The sequence below is a fragment of the Apostichopus japonicus genome, chromosome 8, assembly GCF_037975245.1.
Source record: "Apostichopus japonicus isolate 1M-3 chromosome 8, ASM3797524v1, whole genome shotgun sequence".
Classification (NCBI taxonomy): domain Eukaryota; kingdom Metazoa; phylum Echinodermata; class Holothuroidea; order Aspidochirotida; family Stichopodidae; genus Apostichopus; species Apostichopus japonicus.
Window position 1 is genome coordinate 9,952,537 of NC_092568.1, and position 21,746 is coordinate 9,974,282.

Sequence of the window (21,746 nt, forward strand, 5' to 3'; positions counted from 1 at the left end):
TCAACCCCAGTCCCCTTGCATCAAGACTGTGCTATCGCCGTCAGGAGCGTATCACGATACCCCTAGCAGGGGAGAATATATGCTACACATTATCTTAGCCATTTATGGAAGGGATCTCGATGTTTCGCATGGAGGCGCGAGTAGTCTGAATGCGACACGGGGAAAGGGATATGATACTTCTGTATGCACCCTCAAATGCTTTGTTTTCATATTTCGTTGACACAATTTTGTTGAGTACAACATACAATAACAGGAAGAGATAGTTGACGACACCCCTAGATTACATCACATGATTGCAAAACGCTCTCTTTCCATAATTCTACCAGTTTTATCCCTTTTGCACCCATGGAGTTCGCTGACAGTACAACTGCTTGAGATAATATGATTGACGTTGATAATACGTAAGAAGGGAAAGTGAAAATGGCTACATTCGACTTTAATTTCCGTCACTACATAAGTCTTTCTTCTTTCGGTTTGTTTATTATACTATCATGTGCTAAAATCACCAGTTGCGCAAAGCCAAATGTGATAATATTCTTCGCAGACGATATGGGGTTTGGAGACCTTCCAGTTTACGGACATCCAACTTCTTACTCTCCAAGTTTAAATAAACTAGCGAACAACGGACTTGTCTTCACCCAGTTCTACGTTTCAAGTCCGATATGCACACCTTCGAGGTAAAGTATGCATAGTTTATAGGCTAGGTTCCTGGGCCAATTTCATTCTCTTATTTTATTTTATTTTATGATCCTTCCTTTGAATTGTCACATTGTTACCACAATTGTAGGTTCTTACACTTACAGGCTATACTTAAGCTTGCCAAATCAATCCTGCACTAGTTTATTTACTTTCAATTATCCACCTAAGTTAAGGTGACCAGACGTCCCCGATTGTCAGGGACAGTCCCCGTTTACAGTGTGCTGTCCCCGATGAACAAGTGTCCCCGAAAATGTCCCTGATTCGTCAAAATGTTCAGGAATTTCGAAAATATCCCACATTATTAGTAAAATAATTGTAAAAACAACACTTAGTCAAGTGTGCAGTCGCAGAACGGAACTAACCAGTATTTCAGGTGGGCCAGTGTAAAGTGGAATATGCTAGATCAATCTAGCCTAGCACTCTTTCATAAAGTATGTAAATTTCATCTAAGAAAAAGCTACATTTTTGAAAATAAAATTGATTTAAAAAGTGCTTCTAATTATCACCATTTTACATCTAAGCACCTTAGGTACTTGAAAATTTTCCAAAGGGGAGGGGGACACCCCTTCTCCATGGATCCCCTCCCCTATATCAGTCACGCAAAATAAATGTCCCTGATTCCAGTCAGGCAAATATGGTCACCTTAACCTAAGTCCGAATTGCACACATGTACTGTTTATGTAGGCCTGGCCCTTTTTAAAATCGCATTTAAAGTTGGGTTTTTTTTGGGCAAAAGGTGAAGGAGACCCCTCTCTCCTTATCCCCTTCCCCATGCTGTGTCCCACTAATATCTATACTCAAGGAATATAAAGTACTTAACCATAAGTGATATGTAATAAATAGCATCCTGTGACCAGTCTAGAAATGTTGTTGTGTGAGAAATAGTCCTGGCAATGACATTTTTTTAAGTAGCGTCAGGGTATAAAAATTACAGAATACATGAAAAGTCACTTGGGGTAAACATAGAATCATACTGTACAGTACTTCAAATTTTGTGTCAAAGCAATTTTTCGATATAAAGAAGTTCTGTTTGGAACAGTTGCATCTGTAGTTGTTTGTCCAGTACTTATCACTTGTATAATTCTCTGAAAAACATTGACACATGAGATCACTAAAGTTATTGAAATGATGTTCTATAGTTACATTGTACTGTCAATCTAATGAAATCTCTCAGTTCTTCCATGAGTTGGAAAATAGCAAGTCCCTAAATAAAAAATAAAAAATTTATAAAATTATTTGAATTAAGACAAGTCTCTTAATATTTACTTCAAATCACCAAATATTCCTAATATGTCATTTTCATTGTCCTTCACAGAGCTGGTCTTTTAACTGGTCGATATGCTACAAGATCTGGTACATATCCAGACACATTCAAGCCAGATGACATTGGTGGCCTACCATTGAATGAGACCACAATCGCTGAGGCATTAAAACCTGTTGGCTATAGGACTGGTATGATTGGAAAATGGCATTTAGGATACGGGAAAGATGGACAGTACCAACCAAGTCATCAGGGCTTTGACTGGTATTACGGCATACCATATACTCATGCGGAATGCTCTTGTGGGCCTTGCTATTACCCAGATGCTCCCTGCGACCTGGGTAACTGCCAGCCGCAATACGTGCATTGCCCACTGTTTGCAAATACGACCATTGTCGAACAGCCCGTTGACCTCTTAACCCTAGATGCCAAATATGCAGCGCTCGCCACCGATTTCATCAGGTTCAACGCTCAAGAGCAGACTCCATTTTTCCTGTACTATGCGTTCCATCATCTTCACATACCCATCTACTCGGGTAAAAACTTTACAAAGAGCACAATAAGAGGGCACTATGGGGATGCTTTAGCTGAACTAGACTGGGCTGTTGGAGAGGTCATGGATACCCTAGAAGCTCTGAATATCGACAATAACACTCTAATCTTCTTCTCATCTGATAATGGGTAAGAACTTTGTCAACTTTCTTTATTTTATTCTCTTTTTTCCCCCCCTTAACACTTAATATCTCACCTATAATTTTGTGTTCTTATAATTCAAACTGCATTTTAATTTTTATTTTGTTAGGAATATTAGATTTTTAGGAATATTAGAACTGTGAACAGTGATATTTTAATTAGAAATATTTTGTGGAATTTTGTTGGGATGAAAGATTTACGTGGAATATACAACCCTGTCAGATACTTCAACTATGTATGACAAAATACTTTCAAGAGTTGTTAATCCATTGACCCAATCAGGAGGGGTGGGGGGTGGGGGAAATGGATGGAGTCACTGAATTTAATAAAAACTCAAGTCATAAAATTTACGTATATACTTGTAGTGAATCGATTTGGATAGATCTGCAAATAAATTGAATAGATCAGAAATTCTATAACTGTTGTGTGTGGCATCTTTGGAGGATTTTATTTATATTTACTACATTTCTCACAGACCTGCCCTTGCCCTGAAACAACTCGGTGGCAGTGCTGGACTCCTAAAATGTGGCAAGAGTACCACCTATGAAGGAGGTCCTAGGGTGCCTGGTATAGCTTATTGGCCGGGCAGGATTACACCAGGGTATACCACTGAATTGGCTAGCACCTTGGATCTGCTGCCAACTATTTGCAGTATTGCCGAAGCGCCTTTACCGCTTGCAACCTTGGACGGTGTTGACATATCACGAGTCTTGTTCCGTGGGCAGACGGTGAGTGTAATATACCCGTAGAAATTGAACTAGGAAGAATGCTGACACAGTGTATCGCTGTGTGTTTAACCAGTGAAGCATTGAAGAAAGTGAGGGCGCTTTGCGTTGTACGGCAAAAAGCCAGATCATTTGTACGTCTTCATACATACATTGTGCATTCGATTTTGAAACTGAATTCGATTTTACCCGCTTTCTTGAAAGAGCCGGTGTACTTTGCACAACAGTGACATGTTATGGCCACCAGAGTGGTAAGTACTATATATTTTAGTGCTCCACTCAGTTAGTGTCATATTTTTCCCTGAAAAATGCTGTGAAAAAAACAATCTCACATATCCACACAGTCACAACATTTCAAGAGCTGTGAATGAAACTGACGATTTCTTTAATCGAAATGATAAACATCTACAATTAATATGACTAATATGGCTATAATTAAGGCGATTACAACCCCTGTTAAAAAAAAAACCACTGCTACAGTTATCTACTGTAATGTGACCAACCATTGAGACGGACATCAGATTTATAGCAACAGTAGACTTTATCATATATCCATCAGTGTATCCATCAGTGTATACATGGGATAAATCTCCATTTCTGTCTGGATATTGTGAATGTTTAATTAATCACATTGAATTTTGTCTCTTTTTCTCTCTTCTTGCATTTTAACCAGAGAGAATCAGATGTTGACAACAGCAGGATCTGTAAATTATCACACAGAAACTGATTTTACAAACCAAGAGTTTCTCTTAAGGAATAAACTGTTTTTAACTCCAGGACCAGTCTTGCCTACCTTGAGTTTGAATATACCATCTAAAAAAGAAAGAAAAAAAGTGTGTTGAATTTTTTTCAAATTTTGTGGAAACAGCCTTGCTTATTACTTTTCTTAAATAATGGATTTCACATCATTTATGATATAGGCTTTTCAAATTCTTTTCTCAACCAGAGCCCAAGGGAGACATTTTACTACTACCCAGGGGAACCGGAACCGTATGTCGGTGTGTACGCGGTCCGATTCAAACAGTTCAAAGCCCACTTCTTCACCAGCGGGGCCGGAAACTCGGTAAGCAGCGACCCAGATTGCAAACCGGGTAACTTCAGACTCCGTAAACCTCCGCTCTTGTTCGACCTCCACGAGGATCCTTCGGAACAGTTCGACATCGCTGGCAGGCCCGAGTACGAGGGTTTGTTGCAGAAGATGATACAATTGAAAAGAGACTTTGATTACAACATGGTCTGGGCACCTTCACAAATAAACAGAGGTCAAAATGAAGAGTACCAACCCTGCTGTAAAGCTGGATGTACAGAACAACTTGTGAAATGCTGTCAATGCGATGCCCTCGATGGTATGCCACAGGTCTTCCGATCTCACCTGTATAGCCGTCCCTCGAACATAGAGGTAATGAAACAACTTTGACCGGATGTTTGCATCTATAAGGCTGAGATGTGTTGACGGTAATGTAGAAGATATCGTCTTGTTTTTCTTCTTAATGACATCCACTGCCCTCTTCCATAACTGGCATATATTTGCCATTGCTAATTTAACAGATGAACGTTTAGGGCACAGAATTAATCTGGACATTCTGCAGCCCTTTGCAAAACCACCTCTTTCAGTCCAGTTTGTTCTCTTCAACCACATTTGATATTTGAGAAGTCAACATTTAAACATCTGAGGGTCCATCTATGAAAGTGGCTAGACTATTTAGTCCAACCATAGACCATATGGCCAGTTCATCAAAAGCAAATACAAAACTTATTGGGAAAAACTTATTTTGACTTTTATGGCCTTGGATAACATGTTTACAATGTATTTCAAATTTGTCATTGACAAGTGGTGTTGAACGTACTGCAAAGGGTGGTCTGTGGTTCATTCAACGGTTAAAGAACACCGGGTAAATTTGCCAGTTTCTGTTCTAACTCTGCCTAAAGCCATTCCTTTAATCACCTTCGTTGTTGCTCTCAAATGTGCTAGATTGATCGTAATGGCCGACAATGTTCAGATTTTCAACTGTAGCATTACAGTCACCTTCAAACCATTTCAAATTGCAGATATATGCTAATTAGTCAACTGTTATCCATCTGTAACATCCTTCAAATGATGTGGACGGATAAATTATGCAATCGAAAAGTTTGAAATACTTCTGAAAAATTCTTTGCATTCTGCCCATTTTGATGACTTCAGGGTCTTCTAAGCAACGTAAATTAATGACTTATACAAAATACATTAGGGCTTAATGACAGTTACTGTTAGACCTTTCCTGTCATGCTATTTAAAAATTGCGATAAGAACACAAAAGGGCATGTTATATTATGAAAGTAAAACATGAGCTTTTGGTCTGAAAATCAATGCAGATTTCCCTCTGGGAATAACAAGAATGATAACATTTCTTGTGTGTGTTAGACATTCCTCCTCTCTTGATACAAATTAGTAGACTAAAACCAAACAAATAGATCCCTGGACAAATAAGCATCATATATACTACTGAACTTTAATATCAGGGACATAAATAATGATTACTATTAGGCTACAATTGTGATAACGTATACAAGGAATATTTATAAGAGACATGACAACTTTCAATTCACCAACCGTATCTTTTCACTAGTATGCGGTTTCGTCTCGGTAGGTTTTACATGACTGGTAACTGTTCTGAAGATAACGCGTTGTATCATTATTTTCAGTGGGTTTGAGATCAGTATCTGTTAGGTCGGGAGCTTTATTTCTTTCTTGATCTGTATCGGGGACAGAAGCTTTGAGTGTGACATCACTTTCTAAATTTTTTACTTCTACTACAAAAGTCGTCTTCTTTTTCTCAGGTTGTCAATTTTTTCTATGAAAGGGGATATATCTGTGATTTATGCTGCAAAACAAATTATCTCAGCTGATTCCAGGCAGTTCAGACTTCTGAGAGATCAATCAGAATTTTGTTATACTTTGAAATGAAAATAAATTTAGCCTATCAGTGCTATTGCACACATGTAAATATCATATTACTTGAATGTCAGAGTGCCATTGCATGGCTCAGAGTGTTATCATCGTTTGTTAATGCCACAAAGTGCCATCACTTTGAACGACACTGCCATCACATTTGAAGGATGCCCCAGGGTACCATCGCTTTTGAAGGATGGCTCAGAGTGCCATCATATTTGGGTGATGACTCCCAATGCCATTGCTTTGACGGATAGTGCCATCTCATTTGAAGGACTGCCCAGGTTGCCATCACATTTAAGGATGGTTAAAAAATGACATCATATTTTGATGACCCTTATTGCCATCATAGGATGGCCTTAGGTGATGTTGCAATTGATGGGTCACTCAGAACTGCCATCAAATTTGAAGGATAGTTCATGTGCCATCACATTTGATGAATAATTCAGTGTCATACGTTATGATGATAATCATGTCACAATTTTGATATTTTATGAGTATATTAGAACCAGACATTCCAGAAAGAAAATTATATTTTAAGATTTCTTCACGCTTTTTCAGTCTCAAAACGTAGCATTTTGTGTATATGTAGAACCTATTTTTTATATGTAAATTGTTATTTAAAAGCAACAAATATTTCAATATACAATTTCCTTATGGGAAAATTATGAATTTATAAATCAAGGTAGTGTAGATGTATTAAGCTAGATCAACCTAGGTCATAAAATATTACATTTTTGACCCCCCCCCCCCACCCCACCTTTTTTTTTTAGGGAAGGACTCAAAAAACTGTAAACTTTGTATGAACATAATCAGATCATGTGCCTTTTAGTGTTTTTCTTTCACGATATTTATAGAAAGAAAACTATATTATTTACAAAGTTTTTGCAACATTGCATTAAAAGGAGCCTTTTTCATCAGATTTTGTTCAATATGTGATGCCATTTGAACATTGAAAGACAATAACAACATAGGTCTTTAACTTGTCCAGTCGACATTTCATTGCAAACAACGAATGTGAAAGCCAAAATCTGGCAAGTTTCCTCCGATTTGCTTCTTGATGTGTGATCAAAATTGCTATGAGTCGTCTGAATAACGCAACGTTAAGGGTGGCATCAAGTTCATTTCTTTACTTGAGAGCTAAGATTTGTTTCACAAAGAACAAAGAGTTTCTTAGTTTGATCAATTACAAATCATGTTCGGTAAGATTGGTAAAGACAAGAAAAAAATTGTCTCTTAAAAAGGCCATGATTAATCTCGATATTGGGCCTAAATGATAGCAGGATATAACTAGGCTTCATAGAGTTACAACTTTCGTGAAAGTTTGATCATCAAACCATTCCCATAGATTGTGGTCAATGTTATAGCCTTAGAAAATCAGATTGAATCTACTTTACCAACGAGGGGGAAACGCTATAAGGTTATAAATAAAGACCTTTTGTTTGCAATCTACAGCAATGGTCGTTATTCAAATTTCTAGAATATACGGTTGCTATGTAATTGTCATTTTTCATTTTCATTGTTGCACTGAATTAATATTGCATGTTCTTGTGTTTACCAAGTTTTAAGAAGTGACTTCATTTAATAAGGTCTAGTGGAGTCATTGCCAGTAACTTCATGAACTCAAGTAAAGTCATCAACTACACTACCATGTTCTAGGTAGGAAGATCTACACTTCCCTTCACTTTGGAATAGCTAGAGTCACGACTCTTTGTAAGATTGGTATTGAGGTATTGCAGCAGCTTTGATTACACAGACTACATTAATTTAAATTTAATAAAATTATTAATCAAGTTTTGTTGTGGTTTAGATATTTTGATTAATTATTGTAGTGGTTATCTCAACAAACAATGTTTGTTTTTGTAGCATTTATTTTCAAGGTTTCATTTTTGTTTTATACTTCCTTTTTATATATGTATATTAAAAGGCTTTCAGTCGCAATATTTTTCTTAATAGATATGACTGAATGGTAACAGATGATAACTGAGTTTTGGTTTTACTTTTTAACCAACCCAGTGTGACAATCAATTTTCGAGGAAAATGGTGGGTCCTTCACAAATTTATGAACCTTCCCTCAAAGAGTCAAAGAAGGTAATTTCTTTCATACCTTCCCTAATCGACCCCCTGTAATGATGGCAGTAAGTATAGAAAGGTGGTTCTTAGCAGACCAAATGTTGTATTGCATATTAGGTCAATAAACCAGTCAGTTTGTGCAGGGATGAGCCTGGGGTAAAAATAACTGAACTTTGTGGGTGATATACTAACGCACAAGGCATCAGTCAGCATGCAGCGCGGAAGTTAGAGGTGGGATCCATGGGCCTGCCTTAGGGCCCATGGTGGGGTCCACGGGAAATGGCCCATTTGGGGTCCAGGGGTCGAAGCCCAGAGCTCTGAGAAAGGTTTGAGAAAGGTGCCTGTTTTATAAAGAAATTTTAATTGATTAAAACACTCAAAGCAAAGTTTCAAGTTTTGTTGTGTGCTAGCAGTCATTAGGGTTTAAGCTAATAGTGGAATATAGTATAATCTCAAAATCACTGTGCTGGCAGTTATCACTGCAAGGCAAGAATCCATTTGATGAGGGGTGGGCCCTAGGATCTTTGAAGATGTCTCCAGTAAGGGGGGGGGGGGTCTGGGTGCATCCTCTCTATGGTTTAAAAATGTACGATGTCTATGCTGAATTTTTGAAATTGCTCTATGTGAAGAGCAACATATTTTTCCACATTTCAAAAATCTTTTTGTGAGGTTACTCCAACAAAAGTAAAGTCTGTTCTTCTGCAACTGATGAGAGAAATGGAGTCACTAATGCAACCAACCAATCAGATGTCCATTAAGATTGAAAGAAAACAAAAAACAACAAATATGTAAATTTTAAGGGCTTTATTCTTGGAGTATTCAAAAGTAACATTTTGCTGAAATAAGCAAAAACACATTACACATACTTTTATGTGACTTCATTGAATTGTTGGGACACAAATAAAAAAGAACTTTAACAAGTTATTCCAAAACACTACAACAAACTTGGGGGCATCTTATAAGTGGGACAGAAAAATGGTTTCTCCTTATGAAACATATGATGATACCATTCATTTACAAAACAAAATCTAACTTAAGAAATTCTGTGTTCTGTTCTCAAGCATTTATCTGTTGAAAAGTTGTAAAAATTAATGTTTTAGTTGGATTTGAAGTCTCACTTAGCTGAATTGAAAATAACATGTTCAGACAGTGTTTGACTTCCTAGGGTATTTCCAGCATTATTCCAGCATTATTGTAGTACATAACATAACAGTGTCATTTCTGTCCTCAAAATTACAGAATGTGTTACTCTTTGACACTTTCCTCACTGTGTATACCCCCCCCTCTGTCCTCATTGTGTATACATTTTCAAAATGGTTGAAGCCTGATTCCTGTAAACTCTCTTATTTAATCACTTTATTGTATCCTTTCACTAAACCATTGTTGCCGGTTGCTCAATTTTGAGGCTCCCTATTATAGTTTCAATGAAACTGCATTTTGCCAACATTTGTCTAAGATACATGGGCAGTACCAATTCCTTAGTCCTCATTATGCAGAGTATTGATTGGATTGTCGGTGAATGTCAACATGAATTGCAAAGACAATACACACACATCCTTGCCATGACACAATCATATGGTTGCAGACAGCACTTCCTGAAAATATTTTGATAAGATTTTATTTTGATTTTAAAAATTTGGAGAAGAGGAACTCAAGAACACAGGGTCCATTTAAGTAACACACTTGAGGGTATGTACACTGTATAGGTTAATAACAGATGGTTCAAAGCCTAACAACATAACTCACAATATTATGTAAACCAAATACACTTTCCAACTTCTATTTGTTCAAATTATTGTTGTGTAAGGCAATTCACACCGTTCTTACTTTAATTTTATTTCACTGATAAAGCAATTGAACAGAAACAACAGGATTTTTCCAAAGGCTCCATTTACATTTAACTGTGCTTATTCAAGGGGGGGGGGGGGGGACAAAATAGCCTAACTATTTTTTGTTTTCTTGTCTTTCATTAAAAGAGACAAGTTTCGCACTCCTCAAGCTCGATCAAGTACGCATCATTTGTGTCTAGTGACAGCTGAGTTAGGTCAACCATCTCATCCATCATAGTCCCTGATGCCGACAACACCACCTTGCCCATCTGCTTCTTCTCCAAGACCGAAATATCGTTCACTTTTTCGTCGTTCAGATTGATTGCGACCACGAACTTGGGCCACTCTGGGAAGCTCCTGATGTAAGAGAAGAAGTTCACGTTCATCGATGTGATGTTGAATGAACCAGCGGCGATTGACGGTTTGCTGCTGTATTCCGACAGGTTCTGAACAAACTTCAAGAAGGAGCCATCTGTAGTTGCTTGTGTCTGAAGAGAGGACGGAAAGAGAACAGAGTTTGTAGCAAAACAAAATTATGCAAGACTCAATACAGAGAGACATGTAAAACCACATCAGCATAGGACAAAGATAATGTAATTGAGAAACCCTTCAGCGACATCTCGCTTTACACTAAATCACGAACCGTTTCTGCTGTATGATTTATCACATGAAACATCACACGAGTGAGATAAATACCCTATACTTCAATGTAAAGAAAGATCCATCAATACAAAAGAACATGTTTATGATCATTGGTATTGCAAGGTGCATCAAGTCCTTCTGACTCACCGATACCTGTCTATCTAACTAAGAGACGTATATATAGTCGCAATCACAGCTGTCTCCAGTACTTAATTGAGAAGTTATTGTAATCTTAACCAGTGTAGTATATTGTCATTCCACTGTCCCACCAGCTTGCGGTTTTAGAGGACTATAGGTCATAGATGAAGTTTTCCATGACCTCCCTTTCGGGGTCGAGTATGATGCCACCAGATATTGGGCATAGTTCACCTCGAAATGGAGAATTCAAGTTTTAGGCCCAGTTGCTTACCTCTGCGTTAATGGTTTCTAAATCTTCTACGACATCCTGCCATGGATCTGTGCCATTGCCCGTAGTGAAACCACCAGAGCTGGAACTATCCCATGGATATGGTGCAAGTTGTGGACTAACTCCCTGCACACACACACAGACAAAAGGAAATGGAAAAGCAAGACATTAGCTTTGTTCTTGATACATGTATTTTTCTTTCGAGATGCAAACCACCCAATAAAAAAAATATAAAAAGTTAAGAATTTAAGGAACTGATTCTTTCAAAAGAAAATTGAAGATATTAGACCGACTTGTCCTGGGAGCTTTGGTGACGTTTTACTGGGACCATCTTGTAAGTAAACTAGTTCAAAAACGACCAAACTTTGTTACACCAAGGCTAAAAAAGTTTATAGCACCCTTGTCGTTAGCAGACTATGACATGAGGAATTTTTTACACCTCAACACTGCTCAGTAAGATATAACACAGCTTCCAAAATTCACAAAACACATTCATTAAAACTTACCCATCAAAGTCTAATACACTGGTTTACATTTCATGGAAAACCAAAAGAAAGACCTAAATAAAATTTCCTCAACGAAAATTTTCCCTTTAACGGAATTGACCTGTCAAAATGATGAACCCAGTCTTGGAGATATTAAAAGTCATATCTGATATCAAAATGGGAAGTAAAACAGCAAAATTGCCCATTGGTCTGATTGCCTATTGGTCTGATTGCCTATTGGTCTGATTTGCCTACGACAAACTCGTAGAGTAAGGACTGTGATACTCACTGAGGACAGATTTTTAAGACCCAGCTCATCTCCATAGAAAGGCATCGGAGTTCCAGGTAGTGTGTACAGCAACATGGTCAGGGCTCGAGCCGAATTACCGGCTCTGCTCGCCAATCGACTGATTCCGGCATGTCCAATCTGTAGAAGATCGGGAAGGAATAAATCAATCACAGCTGTTCTTGTTTTTCCATTAAATTTTGGTTTTGTTTTGGCATGTTGGGTCACCATTTCTCAAAAATAACCTTCTCAGTTTTTGCTCCAAATAAATAATTATTCAAATTACGAATGCCTACGAGCAAGTATTTGATGGTTCCAAATCAGGATTAAGAATTAATTCACCCACACACTTTTCCCCTTCATATAAATTACATGTCGGGAGCAACGTCCAAAATATATAACAATTTATAATAATTTTGTGGTAAAACTTTTACATCCGCATCTAGTTTTCACAGTAAATCAGTAAACTAAGACCACTTATCCTCCTCTCCCCCCTCCCCATAAAAGAAGTTGATCCTCACCATCCAACTATCCCAGAGGTCAGATTTTCCAGCCTTAGCCTTGGCATCAATTAGCTTCGTTATATGGTCTTTGATCATGTAACTATCCGTAGAAGCACCAATCTGGTTTGCAAATGAAAGGCTGCTTGGGAATCCTCTCCACCCCTCCTTCTGGTAGAGAACGTTCTGCTCTAAATCACCACTGTGTTGAGGAATGAACACTCTGAACGAAAGCAAGGAAGAAAGACAAACTGTATTGTTAGTAAACAGCTCTACCAAAACCCATATGCAACGTGACATCATCTAGTAGTATTGATTAAATACTGCTCCAAAAAGTACAGGAATGATTAAGAATGTGTTTTGCATGTAGTTTAGACTCGTCCCATTTTACTGCGACCAACCCTAATAAGCAATGTTCCTCACTGAGTGATCTAGTTGTTGACGAAAACTAAAACAGGGAACTTGCATGTGTGGTCATCTAAACTAGAGCGACATCATATATCGGCAGTATGGTTTTGTCACACATACAACTAGGACTGCACATGTGTGTATCGGGTAACCAGAGAGCATTTACTGTTTGTTGCTAGAAGTTTGGTCGGTACTTCCAAACAATGAACCAAACTTAAAAGCAAAACAGCACAAAAGACTCCACAAGAATTATTTGCCTATAATGCAGGTGAATATTAAATTAAGTGCCCATTGTAAGTACAGTTTGTTCATGTGATATGAAAGCATGATGCAATCTCACCTGAACTTGCCAAGGTAGCTATTTGCTTCCATGACACTGTACAGTTCATCCAGGACACCTTGTGCAGCTTCCGACAGGCCCCCATCACTTCCCATTGTAGAATACTGCAGTACAAAACATGATATATACTTAGTACTTCGTCAAATTTGGACTGTAAATAACAACTTATTGTGAAAGAGGTTTTCCCAAGAGTCAACAATTTCTAATAAATCTCACAAACCGTGCACATACTATTCACTATACGATGGCAATCGATCAAGCAAAGGCACACAAGTTTCCCCAAACCTCTGCCTCCCTCCCCTCCCCTACCCACCCACTCCCCTACCTACCCTCTCCTCCCCCCCACACAAAAAATAAAATACTAATCAGCAATGATTTTTACTATCATTTGATCAAAAAACCATTGAGAAACCAAACATTTCACCAAACATTTCACTTCAATCAAATGAATTATATAGCAATGGGAAGCAGACGTTACCTGAACATAATCAGCCATCCCGTTGCCCCCAGAAGGATTGGTCTCTGGTTTAGGCTCACTGGACGGATCCACGTCTCCCTCCCCCACACCTGGTTCCCCCTCCATACCTGGTTCCCCCTCCATTCCTGGTTCCATTGTCGTCGTCATATCTGTTAGCATAGTTGTAACATCAGTAACTACTTGCTTTAAACACAAATGGAAAATAATATGTTGAGTCACTATACCAATGTTAACATGGCAGGCCAAGACTGTTAGCATAGTTGTAACATCAGTAACTACTTGCTTTAAACACAAATGGAAAATAATATGTTGAGTCACTATACCAATGTTAACATGGCAGGCCAAGACTGTACTGTACTCTACCCTGTTCCACCAAACAGCAGTATTTTGAAAATGAAAACAGGTGACGTCTCTTTTCATGGATGTTCTCAGTGTAAAGGAAGGCGTTCACATGTTTTGCACTTGTCGAAGGAAGTACATATTCTGTCTACTGATAAGAAACAAAATCTTTCCACCGTCTTTTAACTTTCTATGTTTATCTGAATCTGCAATTACTAAAACTTTGCTTCTGAAAAGGCAGACTTACAAGTTTTCAATTGATTCAACTGACTTTTTCCCCCCTTGTCAATTGAAACGACAACAATATAGAACCAATACTATGCTATAACCATTCTCAGCTTATAGCAGACACAACCATTTCTCAAATTTGTTGCTTTTAAGTATTTCCACCATTCTTTGCATTTTCTTTTTATTTTGGGTACTCTCTCACCAGAGTCTGCCATCCTAGTGATGTCAGAAAATCATCAGTAGTGGCTGCTCCATATCTCTACCCTTGTCAACAATGGAATGATCCAACAAGATTCTATTACTACCCTCCCTTAATATAAATCCCTTAACAATCATGCTACAAACCCAAACCACAGCAATTATAGCGCCATTCCATCCCAACCCATTGTGCTAGCCCTTTTGACCCCTTTGGTCTACACTCCCCCTAACAATCCACCCACGACCTATTGTTCTCCACCTTTGTGACCGCAACCCATTGGGAGGTTATTTTATGGCATTCCATTACTGTGGGGATCCAAGCAAAGATTACCAGATGTTGATATAAAATTGCTTCCCTCAATCACATGGGATTGGGACAGCTGCAGAGCATACATAGGGTAAAATAACAGCTTTTTTCAGCCTGAAATATCACAACCATAGAGTATAATCTTTTCAGATTTAGTTTCCCAGAAATATATATTTATGCTGGTCATGCTTTCAATCACTAAATGATTATTTGGACAACGCTCCCAAGAAAGCAACATGAAACACCCCTCAAATGTGTACAATTTGAAAGATCACTGTGTAAACTTACCCTACGTTTTCGGCCCAATGATGTTGTGATGGGTCCTTCCAACAGTCGGTCAGCATCAACAATAACAAATCCATCAACTTTGTAGGTTGACAGCCAAAAGTTCATAGCTTCCTGTAAATTTGTACAAGAAATCAGAGAGGAAACATCAAAAACTTTGCATACAAATCACAGCACCAGTAACAAAGAGCAGCACTACCAGTCAAGGTTCTCACCATCCACCCCTTCCCCACCCCGCACTTTCTCCTCTACGGAAAAACAAAGGTTAACACCAAAAAAATACCATATTACTGTACCACAATATGCGTTGCTCCTCAGATTCTCCGGGTAGTAATTTTGGTATTTATTTTGCAGTGGTCTGTGGCCAAGACACATTCAAGTTTGCAAAGATACAAAACTTTTTTGTCTTATATCACAGTTCTGTAAGACATGAATCACGCAACACTAAAGTACAGTTAGTATATTCACTGCAGAATGAGTACAACAGTATGAGTACAAATCAAATAGTGAGTAGCAGTTCGAGGCTCTCTATAAGCGTTAGTACCAATACTTCATATTTATAATTCCTAAAGGTGGGTGCTCTTAGTAGGACTACAAATCCATGAGGGCGGAGTAAACTGAAGCTAGTACCGGCCATGTACGTGAGTTACCATAGTTACCAGCCAGGCATCACACACACACTTAACATGTCGTCACCACCACCGCATAGACTCCTCTTGTTGCCTTTGGCTAGGAACCAGAATTTACCATGGTAAGTATCATACATGGTCACCATTTATCAGAAGCGCTGTTGTAGTTCACTCTGATGCACAGCACCGTTTTCAACCAATACCTCTCTGCCCTTGGACTGAGCCACTGCTACTACTGTATTTAATGTGGTATAGATGGATTAGAAAGAAGCAAGCATACCTTAATCTTGGCTGTAACATTTGCATTTCTAAAGTTGAGGTCAGGTTGAGTAGATTCGTAAAAGTGATAGTAATATTGCTCGCCAAGTTGAGTCCAGGCAGATTCACCCTTGTAGTTTTTCTGTGGGCAAAGCATTTAATGAGATGAGACATTTCAACTCACAGATTTGTGGTGAGGAAATGACGATGCATATGTGTCCCCCCGCCCCCCCCACCTATTCCCCTCTCTCCTGCTGCCATACACATCAATGGTACACAAAAGAGCTACAAGTTTCAAGGATTAACCAAGATGAAAATACCTGCCAACAGTATGTTAGTTTCTTTCATGACCAAAGTGTTAAGCTTCTGCAATGTGCACAACACATTCAATCCTCCTACCACCATCACTGTGAAAAGGCAATAGATTTGCTCCAAGGAATGTAGTCAAGACTAGCAGACAAGAATCTGTACACTGGCAGTTTCCTTAATTTTCTAAAATATTACATGAACTGTGCACAACAGCTTCATTAAGCCACTCCTCCTCTCCCCCCCCCCCCCCAAAAAAAAGAAAGAAACCCAGTGTTTTGGGTACTTTCATAAACAACTCTTACCCAATCATTTGGTGGTCCACTACCAGAACCTGGTGCCCATGTGTAGAAATCTCTGTATTCATTGTCCAGGGACTTTGAACTTTCCACAAACCATTCATGTTTATCACTTGAATGATTTGGGACAAATTCAAGTACAATGTGCATTCCTGGGGGGGGAAAAGCATTTAAGTTGAAAAGTAATTGTGCCATAAATTGTCAATACACATTAGAGTCGTGTCGAATGTTCCATATTAAAGCATGTTTTCCAATTTGGTCAGCAAATTGCACAAACGTTTTGGAACTTTCAAATCATTTATTGAAATGAAACTTCCCTGGTCAAGTTCATTATCTACATTTTGATCAGGGCATTTTTTTATATCTAAATTTTGGTTGATCCAGCAGCATATATAAATTGTACTTTTCATAAAAATCTTTGTCTCTATGTACAGTCAAGTTCTACCAGCAATACTGTCATTATTTTACTCACACAGAGCTGGGGCTGTGAAAGTAGCAAGGGTATATTTGAAATGGCTAAGAATATGCAATTAACATGAACGTCCAACTACAACTGCAGACTGACAAACACTGCTGCACCCTTTGCTTCGTTAGAATTGTTACCAGCAGTTTTATCAACTTTATCAAAATTGTACAAAGGCAACACTGCGTACAAGTTAATTATAGTCTGTATAGATTTACTTGATGTTTAAAGCAGTACCAGTACATGTACAGTACATGTAGGCTTACAGTAACGCTGGCATATATTGCCAGGTTTGGCATCATAACCTGTCATTCCCCTAAACATCAGCAACTTTATAGCTGCCAAACTAAGGTTTGTTTTGACTTATTGCCATTCTCTCTTCCTCACCTACCAACCACCCCCCCCCCCCCTTGGCAAGAAATTGTCCTTAATGAACTTTCCCACAGGGATACAATAAACGTTTTAATTATGCATTACAACCATACGAATACACGATCTATCCCAGATAGATATATTCAAACAAGAAACTGTTTCAGAAAGAGCTGTAGTTGGCCAAGTGCAATACTATGTATATGTATACATAACAATGATAATCTCATACAACATGGTACAAGCTCACCCTCTGTGAAAAGAATTCTGTTTCACTTTACTGGGGCCCCTTTAAAGAATGTTGCCCATGCATTTGAATAAGGCAGGCAGGCAGGCAGTCTATTAAACCAAAATCCTGAGTGTAACAGAGCTATGTACAGAAATAGGAGCTGTGAGTTAATAACAATTTACTTCAAAGTGATTTCAAGCAACAAAAAAACGTATTTGCATAGTTGAAAGCCCAGTAGTAAACTCAGAAGGGTTTGGTGACTTTTGTGCAGAATTAACTATTTCAGTACTAAATATGCAGTGCCCTTGCAAACCCTGAAAATTAAGTAGTACTAAAAAAATAAGTCTGTTAACAATAAAGCCCACACATCAAGATCCAGTACTATATAAAACAGAGTCCTTCATCTTACACAAGCTAGTATGTACTAAACCATAACTTTTTAAGTTGGCCTGACACAGCAGTTTTAAACTTTTCTGGTTATGTTATTATTATGCTACAATCGATAAATTAACCAAACAGTTCTGGTTACAAAATAATGAACTCACCATTGATCTGGATTTGTTCAATAAGGGATTTGAAATCCTCAAGTGTACCCAGTGCAGGGTCGACGTCCGTAAAGTTCACAATGTTGTAACCAAAGTTAGCCTCCAGGGTGGTATTGGCCGCTTGCTTGAAAATTGGACTCAGAATAACGTTTTCAGCGCCAAAGTCCTCTTTGATCTTGGCAATTCTGTTCTTCAAACCTGAGAACACCAAAACAAAAACACAAAAAACATGAAGATATACATAGCAAACTACTTGAAAGCTTTTACAATTCTTCTAAAGACCTGACATTCATGTCAGGCTTCCAAGCAAGTGATGTGTATGTCTATGGTAATTCCAATCCAGGAACCCTGGTCCAAATTTGCAGCCCCTAGTCCACAACATTTCTAATAATCAACCCAAGCATCCACCCATATAGGCCTATGTGGCATGGTTATATGGATTGATACATTTACAGTATACAGACTAACAGAGTTGATATATTTAGCCTCTGAGTCCTGCCATCATCCAGTTCATTTTCACAAAATCGCAAATTTTTTCAGCTATCTCAATACAGAGCCATATATTTACCGGCAAGGGGCTTTTGCCCCTGGCTCGCTGAAGCGGCTTATGGCGGAACCCAGCTAGGCTAGGCCTATGTACAAGACAAATCGTATCATAGATATATTCAGTGCAGCATACACTTCCATGGTGTAAAGGTATCTTCTCTTATGTTATACGTAGTGCTATTTCCTTTCCTCACTTTTTTTAAACTATTGCTGAAAATGGCTGCATCGACTTCTTTATCATGTAGCCTAGGCTAATTCCTATTAGGCTATGATTTACAGTGAAGTCACTCAGTCATAGGCCTATAGCCTAGTGTTGTAAGGTGTAGGCTAGTACTACTACTACTGTAATAGTGGGTGAGGGGGGCACGGGGTCGGGTAGGCATACTGAATAGACAACGGCGGTTGACCTTCTTTTGCAAATGACGGAAATATGTCGACTCACCATTGAGGTCACCGATGCCATCACCATCGCTATCTTGGAATGATCGCACGTTGACTCCGTACATCGACGACTCTTGATACCACTCTAAATCGGGGCAACTTGGTGCTTTTACAACCAGGATGATGGCGATCACCAGCATTAATATCCAAGCAACCCAAAAGAGGATCAGGAGGATATTTCGGGTCCAGTTCCATGCAGGTGTGTTCGCAACACGGAGTAGTTCTTCCTTGCCTAAGCCCGACCATTGTTGATCGTCGCCATCATCTTGAGTCTGTAGCTCTGCTTTTTCAGCAGGAGGATCTGGATTCTCTGGATCACTTGTCGGTGCCATTTCGTAGTCTGCTTTTCTGTCGTCTCCCATTGTGAACTTGGGTTTTATACAACAGCGGCGGTATGAAATATGAGACGAGACCTTTAGCGGTTGAAAAGACGGCTTTAAAAAGTAAGAGCGAGTCTGTTGTTTTTGATTTACGTTACACGCAATGTGAGGTTAATCACTAAATGACTGCAGGCATGCTGTGTGACATATGCGTACGTACGTAAGCACAGTATATAACCTGATTATAGGCGGGAATGCAATCAATCCAACGTTACTACAATACTACACACAGTGCAATCCTTGGCTCAGCTCCAATACGTGGCTGGTGCAATATCACGCGTCTACCACATGGTGTAGTATGATTCAAAGATATTCAAAGATAAGTACATTCAAAGATATTCCACATCCGAAGGTTTAGCGAGAATTAACATTAATACATTATTAAGCTGCGCGAGTTCAAATAATGAGATATATCACATTGGATATGACCAACGCTCAATACCAAAATTGTGAAACTTTATTTATGATTTTGGTACATTCCAATGAACTTTAGCCTTTTTCTACCTGATCACATTCCTGTATGAGGCGCCGTTTTGGAAAGAATGTCGAAGGGATCTACTGTAGAACGAGAGTACAGTAGTTTCTACTTGTGACTCCCCCCCCCCCCCCCCCAATATCGCGACACATCACACCTACCCCATTTTTGGGTGTTGGATATGCTACTACTGTACTACTTTATTTAAACTGAAAATGGTTGCCTACAAGCAGACTGAAAATGTGTGTTGCTAGGCTAGCACACACTAAGACACTTTTCTTTGCCATGATATAGGCTATATATATATATATATATATATATATATATATATATATATATATATATATATATATATATATATATATATAGCCTATATCATGGCAAAGAAAAGTGTCTTAGTGTGTGCTAGCCTAGCAACACACATTTTCAGTCTGCTTGTAGGCAATCATTTTCAGTTTAAATAAAGTAGTACAGTAGTAGCATATCCAACACCCAAAAATGGGGTAGGTGTGATGTGTCGCGATATTGGGGGGGGGGGGAGTCACAAGTAGAAACTACTGTACTCTCGTTCTACAGTAGATCCCTTCGACATTCTTTCCTATATATATATATATATATATATATATATAATATATATATATATATGTATATATATATATATATATAGCCTATATCATGACAAAGAAAAATAATGTATATATATATATATAATTGAAATATATATATAGGCCTATATATATATAGATATATATAGATATATATATATATATATATATATATTTATATAGATATAGATGGGTCCAAGTAAGTTCCGTAAAGCTTGATATGTTGACCTCGCCCAGAATATAGGCCCTAAGTTCTACCTACATTGCGTCCAGCCCGTGTGCCCTTAACTGGAAAAGTTGTAGGCCTATATGCTAGGAATTCGTCAACGCATAATATATCCTCGTATTAACTCGAATATATACGCGTATTAAATTAGACTGGCATGTCTAATAGCTTTCACCCACATTGTTGCCTCGCCAGTGCAATAAATGAGAAATTGCGAGGTTAGTCTCTATTGACGTACACCCAGGCCAACCGTACTTGAACTAGACAACAGCAAAACTTAATACGTGTGTATTTTCGAATTAATCCTCATATGTATCCGAATAAATCCTCATATGTTTTCGAATTAATACGTGTTTATATTCGAATTAATACGCGGATGTAGTTAAGCCTTATGATTGGCTAATACGTGTATATATTCGAATGAATACGCGTATATATTCAAATTACTAATACGCAGATATATTATGCTGTGTTCGTCCCACATGCATGGGCGTCAACAGGTGGGGGACGGGGGGGACATGTCCCCCCCACTTTCAAAAGTGGAGGGGATATCATATCATTTGTCCCACCCACTTTTCAGAGCAGTTATTAAAAAAAATCACATGCATATGCGCGATTTTCTATTTAAGGTCAAGAAATCTGGACTCCCTGGGCCCCTGCTATCTATCACTTGCACCGTCATTTATCTCCCATTCTCCCAATATCCTTAATCTGCCCATTTAATTCGTTCGGGGGGGGGGGGACCATTCGAAAGTGTATTGAATCTTGCACACATGTTGTTTGTATGGGTTCCAAGGGATTAGGTAAGCCATACAGGTAGATGGTGATGAGTTACTATGTTCATATCACTACCTCCAGTCCCTT

General features: G+C 38.5%; 2 protein-coding genes across 2 annotated transcripts; one reads left to right on the forward strand and one right to left on the reverse strand.

Annotated features, from left to right (window-relative positions):
- The first annotated feature begins 232 nt into the window (after window positions 1-232).
- On the forward strand, window positions 233-9,990 carry LOC139971955 (arylsulfatase A-like). Its single transcript, XM_071978812.1, has 4 exons — window positions 233-677; window positions 2,015-2,641; window positions 3,129-3,381; window positions 4,325-9,990. The coding sequence occupies exons 1-4, from the start codon at window positions 421-423 to the stop codon at window positions 4,793-4,795; spliced, it is 1,608 nt and encodes a 535-aa protein (XP_071834913.1). The 5' UTR covers window positions 233-420; the 3' UTR covers window positions 4,796-9,990.
- On the reverse strand, window positions 9,170-19,775 carry LOC139971954 (amino acid transporter heavy chain SLC3A1-like). Its single transcript, XM_071978811.1, has 11 exons — window positions 19,198-19,775; window positions 18,210-18,407; window positions 16,610-16,755; window positions 16,021-16,140; window positions 15,115-15,225; window positions 13,755-13,937; window positions 13,277-13,380; window positions 12,550-12,751; window positions 12,032-12,169; window positions 11,261-11,383; window positions 9,170-10,697 (listed from the first exon to the last, which is right to left on the reverse strand). The coding sequence occupies exons 1-11, from the start codon at window positions 19,556-19,558 to the stop codon at window positions 10,350-10,352; spliced, it is 2,034 nt and encodes a 677-aa protein (XP_071834912.1). The 5' UTR covers window positions 19,559-19,775; the 3' UTR covers window positions 9,170-10,349.
- Between the last annotated feature and the right edge of the window lie 1,971 nt (window positions 19,776-21,746).